General features: G+C 46.2%; 1 protein-coding gene across 1 annotated transcript in view; it reads left to right on the top strand.

Annotated features, from left to right (window-relative positions):
* Window positions 1-14,682, top strand: part of LOC148521802 (keratin, type I cytoskeletal 42-like) — a 66,983-nt gene that overhangs the window by 40,384 nt on the left and 11,917 nt on the right. The window contains exon 4 of the mRNA XM_088474669.1: window positions 6,344-6,508. Within this exon, the coding sequence (XP_088330795.1) occupies window positions 6,344-6,508 (165 nt within the window). The remainder of the gene's footprint in view (window positions 1-6,343; window positions 6,509-14,682) is intronic.

Here is a 14,682-nt window from a genome sequence, read left to right as displayed (position 1 = left end):
GACACTTTTTCTGATGTCTCTGTACAGTCTCGGTATCGCCTGCCTAGTGAAGTGGAATCTAGATGGGATTTGGTACCGGGGACACACTACCTCCATCAATTGTCTAAATCCCACTGCACTAATGGAGGATACCGGACGCACGTCTAACACCAACATAGCAGTCAAGGCATCAGTTATCCGTTTTGCTTCAGGATGACTCCTGTCGTACTTCATCCTTCTCGCTAAGGATTGTTGGAGGGTCAATTGTTTAGTAAAAGTAGTGGTGTTCCTACTTCCTCTCTGGGATGTTGAACAGCAGCAGCAGCAGCAGTACTACTTCCGATCCTGACTAAGGAGGAAATTGACGAGGAGGGAGTTGACGGTGCGGTTTGCAGGCGCTTGGATACAACAGGACAAAGGGATTTAGGTGTCCCTGGACTGCTTACGGTCTTAGCCAAAGTTTCTGAACTTGACAGTAACTTTTTATGAACGTGCTGCAGGTGACGTATAAGGGAGGATGTGCCTAGGTGGTTAATATCCCTACCCCTACTTATTTCACCTTTACATATGGTACATATGGCAAGACAGTTGTTGTCTGGATTTGGATAGAAATATTGCCAGACCAAAGAGGTGGAATGTTTGGTCTTCTGCCCAGGCATGACCATGATGGGCTTTTTCATCGAGCCTGATTTAAACAAACCACATCACCATCAGAATCCTCCTCGTCAACTTCCTCCTCAGCGCCAGCTACACCAGTATCCTCATCCTGTTGTACGTCAACAGTGACATTTTCAATTTGAATATCAGCAAGTGGACTGTGGGTGCTCCTTCCAGCATTTGCAGAGGGCGTGCAAATGGTGGAAAGAGCCACCTCTTCCCATCCAGTGTTGGGAAGGTCAGGCATCGCAACCGCCGCCACACTTGGACTCTCCTTGGGGATTTGTGATATCTTCTTAGAATGCACAGTTCTTTGCTGTGCTTTTGCCAGCTTAACTCGTTTGATTTTTGTAGCGGGAGGAGGGCTTCCATCGTCATGTGAAGCTGAACCACTAGTCATGAACATAGGGAAAGACCTTAGCCGTTCCTTGCCACTCCGTGTCGTAAATGGCATATTGGCAAGTTTACGTTTCTCCTCAGATGATTTAAATGGTTTTTTTAAGGTCATTTTCCTGAACTTTGTCATTTGGGATTTTATATGCCCTCTACTATGACATTGGGCATCGACCTTGGCAGACGACGTTGATTGCATTTTATAGTCTATGTCATGAATAGTGACAGCAGCTTCAGCACTAGGAGGAAGTGGTTCTTGATCTTTCCCTATTTTATTTTAATCGGACTCTGGGCCTGATTCAGACATGGTCGCAAGCACTGAGCGCTCACATCCGGGTCGATGGTGGCCCAGAGCGCATGCGCACGACGGAGCCGGCTCCATCGTGTGCATGCGCGAGACCCTGATAGTGACGTGCAATCCGTCACTCCGGGTCTCGCACCAAAGGGCGTTGATGTTGAGTGACAGCATGCCCCCTTTGGTGGGCGGATCAGGGGTTGGCTGCCCAGATGGAGGCGTTCCCATGGGAACGCCTAGCATTTGGGGGCGGTCCCACTGACAGTACAGTACTCAAACAGAGCCGAAAGCTCTCTGGGGCTTGTGGCCACGAGACCCTACCACAAGGGTCTTGTCACAAGCCCGATGGTCACGATGGTCTTTAGCATCGCAAACATCATCCTGGCCGCTCGCATTAGCTGTGGGTGGCAACTCACAGCAATGCAAGCGGCCAGGAGGCCGCTCCATAAAAAAAAAAAGACTCCCTGATTCAGAGCGAGCGCTCTGTCAGAGCGTCCGGCTCTGAATCAGGGCCAAAGTTTGGTCCTCCATTTATGTTATATTGATGTATGCGTGCGGCTAAGGTGCACACAAACACAGAAAAGAATAATTTTTTATTTTTATTGGAGTGCACTTTGGGGGTTACACCACAATTTAAGCCAACCAGCCCTTTACTTATGACATAGGCGCACGCTTTGCGCTGCTACTTTGTTGATGCATGTGCGGCTACAGCCCACACAATTCACAAACACAGAAAAGAAGATTTTTTTATTTTTTTGGAGTGCACTTTGGGGGTTACACCACCCTTTAACAGACAAGCCAGCCGGCCCTTGATTTATGACACAGACGCACGCTTGGCTGCTACTGTGCACACAATTCACAAACACAGAAAAAAAGAATTGTTTTTTTGCACTTGGGGGGAGCACCCCTGAGGACAGATCACCCCCTGGACAACACTAGAGCACCCCTTTAGGCCTACAGCTTTTATGGGACACTGCACTACACAGCCCAGGCAGCCCCTATAGACTTTGGAGTGGACACAGTGTCTCATTCAGACCCGCTCGCGAGCGCAGGATGCTCGCAAGCAGGTCGATGGTCCCCAAATGCGCATGCACACGACGGAGGGAGCTCCGTCGTGCACATGCGCGAGACCCGGCGAGCGATGGGGTAGCCGTCGCTCGGGGTCTCGCACCAAAGGGGACGTGCTGTTGATGGTGAGTGACAGCACGCCACCTTTGGTGGGCGTTCCGCGGGCGTGGCTGCTAGATGGAGACGTTCCCATGGGAACGCCTACCGTCTGGGTCCGGCCCCACTGACATCACTAGTGATGTCAGTGGGAGTGATTTTGGCTCTGATAGAGCCAAAATCACTCCAGGGCTTGTGGCAGCGAGACCCTACCGCAGGGTCTCGTTGCAAGCCCGATGGTCGCAAAAGCTGTGGGTGGTCACCCACAGCTATGCGAGCGTCCAAGAGGCCGCTCCATTTTTAGGTAGGAGGGCCCTGATTCAGAGTGAGCGCTCTGGTCAGAGCGTCTGGCTCTGAATCAGGCCCACAGCCCCTATGGACAACTGACTGCACAACACAGCCCAGCCAGCCCCTATGACAGCAGCACAACACAGCCCAGCCAGCCCCTATGGACAACAGCAGCACAACACAGCCCAGCCAGCCCCTATGGACAACAGCAGCACAACACAGCCCAGCCAGCCCCTATGGACAACAGCAGCACAACACAACCCAGCCAGCCCCTATGGACTGAGGGCCTGATTCAGACCCGATTGTGAGCGCTGAGCGCTCGCAAGCAGGTCGATGTTGGGCCAGTGTGCATGTGCACGACGGACCCGACTCCGTCGTGCGCATGCGCGAGACCCGGATAGCGGCGGGCAAGCCGTCGCTATGGGTCTCGCTACAAAGGGGGCGTGCTGTTGATGGTGAGTGACAGCACGCCCCCTTTGGTGGGCGTGCTGAGGGCGTGGCTGGCCAGACGGAGGCGTTCCCATGGGAACGCTTACCGTCTGGGGCCGGCCCCACTGACATCGCAAGTGATGTCAGTGGGAGCGCTTTCGGTTCTGATAGAGCCAAAAGCACTCCTGGGCTTGTGGTAGACGAGACCCTACCACAAGGGTCTCGTCGCAAGCCCGATGGCCGCGATGGTCTTGACCATGATGGTCTTGACCATCGCGACCATCTTTTTGCCCGCTCGCTATAGCTGTGGGTGGTTACCCACAGCTATGCGAGCGGCCAGGAGGCCGCTCTAAAATTCAGAGGGACGGCCCTGATTCAGAGTGAGCGCTCTGTCAGAGCGTCCGGCTCTGAATCAGGGCCTGAGTGTACACAGCCCCTATGGACAACAGCAGCACAACAGAGCCCGGCCAGCCCTAACTCCCACCCTCCCTCTTCAGAAATCCGAACCCGCTCATCACTAATCTCAAGTTCTTTTCAGTCTCCTCATTTTGAAATAACACATGAATATTATATCATGATCATCTGGTATCCTCCACTTGGTTTATGAATCAACTCTTCAGTGTAATGTTTAAATTAGAAGTACTTGCGCTTATTACAACTTCAGCAAATTGATCATCCTTGGTCAGTGACTATACCCTGAAATGTAATAATCACCTACATTTGTAGCCATCTGCCCAGTATGAAAGGTATTCAGCTCTGTATTGCAAGTTACTTGATGCCTACAGAGCAAACAACTGATTGTATGCAATACATGCATTCTACTGCTGCAATATATCCTGGGATGTAACATATAAATAATCGGAAAAAAGATATGCATGGTTCTACTTTGAATTTTATAAACGTTGTACATTTACCGCATTCATTTGATAACATAGTAATACTGCAATAGTATTCCACTGATTAAACATGATAACTTAGGGCCTGATTCAGACCCACTCGCAAGCGGCTGTCCGCTCGCAAGTGGGTCGATGGTGTGCACTGCGCATGCGCACGACGGAGGGAGCTCCGTCGTGCGCATGCGCCAGACGCGACGAGCGAAGGACTTTCCTTTGTTCGTTGTGTCTGATCAAAGGGGGCGTGCTGTCGATGTTGATTGACAGCACGCCCCCTTTGGTGGGCGTGCCTCCCAGACGGGGGCGTTCCCAAGGGAACGCCTACCGTCAGAAGCCGGCCCACTGACATCACTAGTGATGTCAGTGGGAGTGATTTTGGCTCTGATAGAACCAAAATCACTCCGGGCCTTGCGGTTGAGAAACTCAACCGCAGGCTCCGGCTCGCAGTGGCGATGGTCGCGATGGTCAAGACCATCGCGGCCATCAACCTGCACGCTCGTATAGGCTGTGGGTGGTGACCCACAGCTATACGAGCGTCCAGGAGGACGCTCCATAATTATGGAGGACGGCCCTCATTCAGAGCGTGCGCTCTGCTCAGAGCGTCCAGCTCTGAATGAGGGCCTTAATCTGCTCAGGCTAGGAGATACTTTCTTAGCTTCAGAACTAGACAAAATTAAATCATATTAGCTAAAGTTACTATACAGTACATATCATCATGGAATCATAGACACACATATTTACAGGCTCCACTCATAGGCCTGTGCAGGGTCTTGAATAAAGGAAATTACAGTTAGAAGCTGATTGGTCGCTTTGGGCAACTTCTCCAGTTTCTCTCTCTCCATGGCTTGATACATCTCCCCTTGTGTATTTTGTGTGAGTCCCACTGTTTGCAAATTTATACCTCCTCAGAAGCTCTTGTCTGATGGATTAGTATACAGCGTACACAGAGAGGTTGATTCCACCAAAGAAAGAGTAGTGAAGACCCTCTGGCTGTCAAGTTTGTAAATACAGCATGTCTCTTCTTAGAGAAATGTATGTAGTCTCCCAATGAAGACACAATAAGGCTACCCCCTTTGTCCCATTACTACTACTACACTTTATATATATATATATATATAGCAGCAACAAATAAACGGCGGCACTCAGAGATTTCCATAAAGAAATGTGTATTTAAATATCCATAGTAGACACCAACGTTTCGGGACCACAGTGTCCCTTTGTCAAGGTAATTAATTGTGGTCCCGAAACGTTGGTGTCTACTATGGATATTTAAATACACATTTCTTTATGGAAATCTCTGAGTGCCGCCGTTTATTTGTTGCTGCTATTGAATTGGATTGATGCGGAAGGCACCGGAGTTATTGGACATTCATCACGTGAGTGCCGATCCATACAGGATTCTATATATATATACATATATATATATATATATATATATTTATATATTAATTAGGGATGTGCAGGCTCGGATAGGTTCGAATTTGCACGCCGAGTTCGGATATTTCCCTCCAAAAAATGTGACTCAGAAAGAGGCTAAACGTCAGCTTGCATGGACAAACATCATCATTCCTGAACAAAAGTCCAGGAATGATGATGTTTGTACATGCAAGATGACGTTTAGCCTCTTTCTGAGTCCCGTTTTTTGGAGGGAGAAATCCGAACTCGGCGTGCAAATTCTAATATATATATATATATATATATATATATTGGGACAACCTAATGTACAAAATCAGTAACTGTAAACACATACTGTACATATGAAAGAACATAGCATAATGTACAGCAGATCCATTTTTGCATACTCCACCACTGAGAATGACTAAAACAGTTGCTGCAGGAATAAATAGATCCTGATACGATTCCCCGTGGGTAGGAATGACTTTCAGTGGCAGTCCAGTCATAGAAAGCTCATGTGCGCCCACAGCCCAATGGAACCAAAAATACAGCCCTTTTGATATGGGGTAAACCCCGCGGCTAATTGGATATGCCCCTTATATTGAATTATTTATATTTGAAATTTGTTTAAACTAAACATTTTTACACTAACTCACAGTGCTTAGAATCTCACAACGCTATACAAATCTGTACATTATAGGCACAAGGGATGACCATGTGGGCTTTGTCAAAACCAGTTAACAAAAAGAGTGTACAGTATAGTCATGGGGGGCAACTTGTTAAAAATGCTCTATGCTAGACCATTTTTATATGATGATATAAAGCTATTTTACTTGCTTTAATAATTCAGGATATGAGGCTGGCTCAAGCTCGAAAGCAAGGTTCATCTGTCAACGTGGAAGTTGATTCCCCGAAAGGAGCTGATTTAGCAAAGATCATTGCAGATATGAGAAAAGAGTATGAATCCATCATTGAGAAGAACCGCAGAGATGTTGAAAAGTTGTACAAACAACAGGTAAGAGGAGGTCACATATCTGATGCATAAATTGCAGTTGAAGCATTGGACCCATAAAATAAGCTTAATCAGCATTCTGCTTACTTCTGTCCATCCTATATTCTGCTACTGTCTGTATCAGTTTCCCAAACTCTATCCTCAATGTACCCTAACAGTAAAGGTTTTAAGGCTATGTATGCTTGATCAAATCAAAATGAATAATTAAGTCACCTGTGCTCAAACACCGGGCCTGATTCAGAGCCGCTCGCTCTGACAGAGCGCTCGCTCTGAATCAGGGCCGGGTTTTTTTTTTTTTGGTGCGGCCTCTTGGCCGCTCGCATAGCTGTGGGTGACCACCCACAGCTATAGCGAGCGGCCATGATGATGGTCGCGATGGTCTTGCAACGAGACCCTTGTGGTAGGGTCTCGTTCTTCGCAAGACTCAGAGAGCTTTCGGCTCTAACAGAGCCGGAAGCTCTCCACTGACATCACTTGTGATGTCAGTGGGGCCGACCCCAACGGCAGGCGTTCTCATGGGAACGCCTCCGTTTGGGCAGCCGCCCCCCCGACCCTCCCACCAAAGGGGGCGAGCTGTCACTCAACATCGACAGCTCGCCCCCTTTGGTGTGAGACCTGGAGCGACGGATTGCCCGTCGCTAGCCGGGTCTCACTCATGTGCACGACAGAGCTGGCTCCATCATGCGCATGCACTGTGGGCCACCATTGACCCGGTTGCGAGCGCTCATTGCTTGCGACTGGGTCTGAATCAGGTCCACTGGTCTATATTGTCCATTTCTCCATAATTTACACTTATTTTGGAGCCTACATAAAACAGTCAATGATTCTTGGTAACGACTTACATAAGTGTTTTTAAATAACTATAATATGGTATGTTATTTTTATTAATACTGTATGGGTGTGTCTGCTCAAAATTTCTCTCCTCTTCTTTTCCCCCTTGGTTGCTTTCAACTGACCTCCTCTCCCATCCACAGTGATGGACACTCCCTTGATTTTTTTTTCCCACCTCAGTGCTGAATCTGACTTCAATAACGCTTCTTCTGGTCACCATCTCCTCTCCTTCACCGTCTTTCCACCACTCTCACAGCCCTCCTCCCCTAAAGCTACCCTCACCAGGTATAAATGAGACCCTACCAAATTCCCCTCCCCTCTTGCTCCAAAGGGATTGTAACCTTCTTCAAAAGACACCTTATTCTGGCTGTCACTATTAGCCTTTGACAGTCCCCGTCCCTATCATGGCACACCTCATCTGCTACCTACAAATATTCTTCAATACCACAAAATGCCTCTGGAGGAAGTCACAATCTCATGCAGATTTCTTCAACTTCATATCCATTCTCTCCTCTTACAGTCCTGCACTGTCACTCCCTCATACTTTAAGGCTCTTATTTGCCCTGTCATCTTTTCACTCGCTGCTCTTGGCTTTGCTACCCGCTTCACATTCAAAATTGAGTCCATACATTACCACACCTCCTCATCTCCAGCCCTCTTTTCCCCTCAGCATCCCAGGGGATTAATAACCGTGAGGTATTTTTGGGATAACCCATGGGGACCAGTAACCTCTAGGTACACCACTGAGAATAATCAATGTAAATAACTAGATGCATAGATGTTATAGATGCATCTGAGACTGAAGATTTATTGATGAGTGCGTTTATCTTTTCTGATTATTTGAGTAAGGACTTCTAATTAGTGTAACTGGCACCAAAGCTGGATGTATAGACTGGATGTATCACAAAAATATTGGGCAGTTCAAATAGCAGTGATGGCCATAAAGTGTCATAAGAACAGTCAGAACAGCAGTCCTTTGTGACCACCAATATTGGCAATTTTCTTTTGCACCCCATAGACGTCTACAGGAAATGTTAGGGTACCAAATTCTACCACTATATGCACGGACGCTCCTCTCAACATTACAGAGAATTGAATATGGGCCTTAGGGGTCTATTTACTAAGCCTTGAATGGAGATAAAATGAACGGAGATAATGTCCCAACCAACCAGCTTCTGTCATTTTTCAAACACAGCCTGTGACATGTCAGTTAGGAGCTGACTGGTTGGGACTTTATCTCCGTTCGCTTTATCACCATCCAAGGCTTAGTAAATAGACCCCTTAGTGCAATTTGAAAAAGGTATTAAAATAATTATGCAGTAGGGATTATATGTAAACTATATTTTAATATGTGAATATTTCAACCAAGGTTTTCCAGTAACTAATAATAATTATTATTATTACTATGTTCACATAGAATTTGTCATACAAATATAATCATATGGAAGGCATGTCAACAAGTATGACAAAATGTATATTAAAAAGGCTGGGCAGACAATAAGAGTATTGTTTAAAATGCAAAAATAAGAGGAGCAAAAGACTACACAAAATGTTCACCATGTTAAATGGAATTATATGCAAAATATATTTCCGTCCATTTTTGCATATTACCTAATATTGACATTAATCCGTAGGACAGCTCTTCCGAAAGACAATGTTAATGAATGACACATAATGCATTTCCTTTTTCTCGTTCCTGAAAGCTCAACACATAGAGTATACTGTACTTACTGTAGGTAAGAAAGCCTAGTGTTTGACTGCAGAAATTCACAATGACACACACAGTTGGCAAGTAGGTAACAGCAGCCCTGTACTTATCCAGACTTGTAGGAGGTGTATGACAAGCCACTGCTTGCTTATTGCATGCATTGACGTTCTCTGTGGTTGAAGTATGAAATACAGTATAGAGCTCTGTAATCTTTGGTACATGAACCAGGCTAATACATGCCCCCTCAGATTAGGTTTAAAGAAAAAATGTTTAATTTGTTCCACATGTTATTCCAATTTCATTTCAGCTTTTGTTTTCTCTGGATTGTATTCAAACTGGAATCAGTTCACTCATATTTAATTACCCTCTGGCACAAAAAAAATAAAATATTGTTTTGTAAAAGAATGAATGACTGTGATGTGGGCAAAATATATTATACTACATATCCAACTGTACCCACCATCATCTCCTTACATTGTAAATGGGTCAGATCATAGTTATCTTCTTTTTCTATCTGCCCTCTGGGGAGGATGAGGACCAAGTGGTTAGGGGCAAATTGTATCAATGCGGCCCTACACCCTGTGATTGGCTATGATGAGATGATTCACAGCGAGTCAAATCATCACACCCTCTGCCCAATTCACTGAAAATAGATGACAAAACAACTGTTATGTCCTAACTGCACATACCAATGTTACTTTTTAATATTATATATATTATATTTCCAGTATATAATAAATACATGTGTATACAATTTTAGATTTTTTGCTCCTGAGAAATGTAACTGTCGAAAAAGAACGGCTTTTTGGGGCACACATTAAACAGAATAATTTCATCAAAATTAGCAATTGTAATTTTAAAATATAATTTTAATTGGATGCTACCCCCTAAAAATAGTCCCATGGTTTCAAAGTTTGGGGTACATCAAAAAATATAAATATATAAAACAACTGTTGATGGGTTCTGCAAAGTGTTTAAATAATTTCCCTAATTATTTATTCAAAGGGCTGTTACTTATACTTCACCCCCTAGGGAAATCATCAAAAGCCACTCATGGTACCTCCTAACCAGATTTAAATTGTATATTCATCAAATACATCCCATGTGTGAGCAGTGGTGTAACTAGGGCATGGCAAGCGGGGCACGTGCCCTGGGCACCGTGGGACCGGCGGGGAGCGCGGGGGGGGAAAGGCGCGCCACCGCCCACGGTACCGACCCGCCCTAGACAATGTAGTGGCGTCAGCACTACACATTTACACAGGACCGGCGCTAGGCTTCCCAGCGCCGGTCCTGTGCTGCACAGCTGAGCCCCTTCCCTCCCCCTGAGCGCTTGCCCAATAGCACCAGGAGGAGGGTGGCAGGCGGGCGGGCTCAGGCTGTGCTGACACACACATCGTCGCCAGCGCTGGCGGCGATGTGTGTGTTAACAAGCAACCAATGAGAGTCAGACGACTCTCAATGGCTGCTGCTGCTACTGCACATACATCACTGCCGAGCGGCAGCGATGTGTGTGTGAATCAGCAGCCAATGAGAGTCAGACAGACTCTCATTGGCTGCTGTTGCTGCTGCTGCACACACATCACCGCCAGCGCTGGCGGCGATGTGTGTGTTAAACAGCAGTCAATGAGCATCAGATAGACGCTCATTGACTGCTGCAGCCACAGCGCCCACTGCAAGAGCCGGCTCCCTTCCGGCTTCTGCAGTGGGTAATGGGAGAGACGTCATGACATCATGACATCTCTCCCATAATGCAGAGCGCAGACGGCAGCATGGATTCAGGTAAGAATTTTTACTTTATTGTTTCATTTCAGTGTGTATTTATCGGGGGGGAGGCTAAGGAGGGGACTACTACTGGGGTCACTGCTTCAGGGGGGGGTGGATTCCACTACTGGGGAACTACTACTGGGGGGTTACTACTGGTGGCATTGCTTCGAGGGGGGGACCACTACTGGGGTCTACTACAGGGGAGGGGACTATTACTAAAGATGGGACTGCTACTGGGGGCACTGCTTCATGGGGGGGGCACAGAACCACTACTTGGGGCTACTACTGGGGGGAGATACTACTGGGGGCACTGCATTGGGTGGACCACTACTGGGGTCTACTACAGGGGGCACGCATTAAGGGGGACTCCTACTGGGGCCACTATAAAGGGCACTGTGTAGGGGGGACTACTACTAGGGGCACTGCACTGGGGGGGACCACTACTGGGACTACTACTGGGGGGGACCACTACTATTGGGGGCACTGCATCAAGGGGGACTCCTACTGGGCCACTATATAAGGGGCTTACTAACTGGGGGCACTGCACAGGGGGGACCACTACAGAGGGCACTGAAAAGGGAGAACCACTACAGGGGGCACTGTATAGAGGGGGACAGCTACTGGGGGCCTGCATAAGGGGGGACAACTACTGGGCGCACTGTATAAGGGCACTACTGGGGGGCTGCATATGGGGGGATCACTACTGGGAGCACTGTATAAGGGGAACTAATGGTGGGGCTGCATAAGGGGGACTACTACAGGGGGAACTGTGAAAGGGGCACTGCATATGGGGGAATCACTACTGGGGGCCTGTATAAGGTGAACTTATCGGGGGCTGCATAAGGGGGACCACTACTTTGGGTACTGTATAAGGGGCACTACTGGGGGCCTGCATAAGAGGGACCACTACTGGGGGCATTGTATACTGGGGGTACTATATAAGGGGGACTGTATAAGGGGCACTGCATTAAGGTGCAAATGGAAAAATGTTCCCAGTGACAAGAAAGGGATGTGTGTCATGTTGACATGCCCCATTTTTCTGTGACCATGCCCCTTGTGACCACACCCATTTTTCGGCGCACGCACACAGTGGTGAGGTGGGGGAGGGGCTCCATTTTCAAATTTGCCCTGGGCTCCAAATACCCTAGTTACGCCACTGTTTGTGATCATATCTAGTTAGAATGTAAAAAAAACATTCTCAATCAATATACAAACAGAGGACATATAGGTGCCAGTAGTTCAAGTGCAACATATCAATAAATATATACAGATATATCTTCACTCTTAGGGGTCTATTTACTAAGCAGTGTTAGGAGACAGAGTGAAAAGTGATAAGGTGCCAGCCTATCAGCTACTAACTGCCATCTCACAGGCTGTGTTTGAAAAATGACAGTTGGGAGCTGATTGGCTGGCACCTTATCACTTTCCACTCTGTCTCCTAACACTGCTTAGTAAATAGACCCCTTAATGTAAAAAGTATCTAGGCTTTTAAATATCTATGTAGCAGGAGCAGGCTACTTGGATACCAATTGGATACAATTATATTGACTCAAAACATAAATTGAAACAGAGCCAACAGTGTCAAATTCAAATACTCATGCCTTTCTGTGTCATGCAGATGCCTCAGACACAAAAGGAAATGAGTGTTGTCTTAAGAAAGATTGAGAGACACGTCTCTACTATTCAATCTACTGGAAGGAAGTCCCTGTTGCTAACAGCAATACTGTTAGGGTCAGTAGAAATTTGCAACTCAGTCACTTCTGCTGTCCAACGTCATACATCAAATGCATCTGACGCTAGATGAGAGAGTGTCTGAGAGGTCTGCCTGATAGAAACGATAGGTAAAGGGGCACTTCTGCTGTCTGTGAAAAAATGCAAACCACCTCTAATGCGTAGAATTGCAGGGAGGCTTGAAAGATCAAGTGTGCACTAAGAAGATTATAAACAAAATAGATTAATCTTCAAATTGAGTCATTCTGATGTAATGACAAGTGATAAAAAAACACATACTGTAGATTATAGCTGTTTATATGTGTTGCTATACAGCATTATTAGTGATTCAGTATAGTAATATCTGTGCCACTCATAGAAAAAAATCATCTGCTAGTTAGTGACAGTGTTAATCGTAATGAGTAATGGTTAAAGTGATATCTGTGTCACATGTTATAATAACACCAGCCAATCTGATGTATCTGCAAACAATAGAAATATGTAATTAAGCACATAAATTATGGCTGCTTGTATGTGCAGCCACACAGCATGGTTAGTAATTTTCTATGTTGATATCTGTATTCCACATAGTATGAACACTTGCTCGTTGGTAACAATGTTACTCACAATGAATGTTTATAATAATATCTATACCATTCATAGTAATGACACCTTATCATAATTGACAGTGTTAATCTCAATGAAGAAAGTGCTTTTTGTCATGTAATAAAAAGTTTCAGTATATAATCATGCACCAGACTTAAATCCAAACATGAGAGGAAAAAAAAAAAACCTTTTAGAGATCTCAGTTCAAACTGTTTGGTCTCACCCACAAAATTTGTGAGAGATGTGATGTATTTCCTCCGATTAATTCCACTATCATAGGGATAAAAAGGGGAAAGATATAAACAATACTGTATCAGTTTCCAAGAGGTATTGCAAAGATAACCCCTCAGTGTTAAAAGATCGGAATGGAGTGTTCCATTTATTAATAGTAACATGAGAAAGTAAAAGGTAACATATATCCATAGCAGATGGAGTATGGTCACATATGAGGTCCAAGCAAAAAATAAAACCTGGGTGTTCAATACTGGGACATCATACAGGACTGGGCAGGATAAATAATGCACCTTTTTGAGACACTGTTTATAATCACTCTTTCTATGCGTTTCGAGACATCCTTCATGTTTTTGTAAGACTGATTCAATAGCGTCCTCTAGTGGCCGGCGCCCATAGGCAGCTGTCTAAAGCTGCTTAATGGTTAGCTCCGGCCCTGACTGTACGGCAGATGACACAGCTCCTTGATGCATTCATGGGCCAGAAAATCCACCACTTGTGGGCAGGTGCATTTTCATGATGGAGAAGGGCACCACAAGAGTTCTTGGACAGAGCCTGGAATGGCTTCAAGCACTTGCAGCAGGCATTGCTTGGCGTACCAGTCCCCAGTGGCGGTGCACTGCTGCATGAGTGGTACAATTGCTACATGACCAGTCTTGGCCACAAAAACAGGCACCATCTGCTTGGCCATACTGTACTCACATCGGTACTTCTGTGGTGGTGCACCTCGTAGTGGGGTCTAATGTTTGGTCTCAGGGTCGAAACTGTAGATACAGGATTCATTGCCACTGATGATCTCCCAGAGAGAGTTTGCATGACCATTATCAAACCTGGCCGGCATGTTGTGGCTCCAAGTCACCTGAGCCTCCTTCTGCTCTCGGGTCAGCTGATGGGGCACCCAGCGTGCAGAAACCTTGCTCAGGCCAAGCTTTTCATGGAGTATCGAGTAGATCCCCATGAGTTGCTTATCTCCTCCTCTAACTGGGCCACCGTCACCCTGGCATCCACCTCAGCTATGGCCCACACGGCAGCAACGTTGTCCACAATGATGGCAGGCACAGGTCAGCCGCAGTGCTCCATGTCTTCCATTGACCATCTCCTGCACTGAAATTCTGCAAAACACTCACACACAGTGGTTTGGGATGGTGCTTCCTTCCCAAAAATTATTGCAGTTAGACAAAACCCTCCTGCTGTCGCAGACCACTCTTGTAGTTGTAGAAGATTATGGCTCTCCAAGTGGCCTCTGTTGAGCTCCATAATGACTTCATGAAGGAAGTGAACAAGCTGACATCTTTGGTGTACAATGCTACTTATATAGGATATGTGC

The sequence above is a fragment of the Taudactylus pleione genome, unplaced genomic scaffold (assembly GCF_031769625.1).
Source record: "Taudactylus pleione unplaced genomic scaffold, aTauple2 ptg000155l, whole genome shotgun sequence".
Taxonomy (NCBI): Eukaryota; Metazoa; Chordata; class Amphibia; order Anura; family Myobatrachidae; genus Taudactylus; species Taudactylus pleione.
Note: the sequence above shows the minus strand (reverse complement) of the source record. Positions and strands in the feature narration are given on the sequence as shown.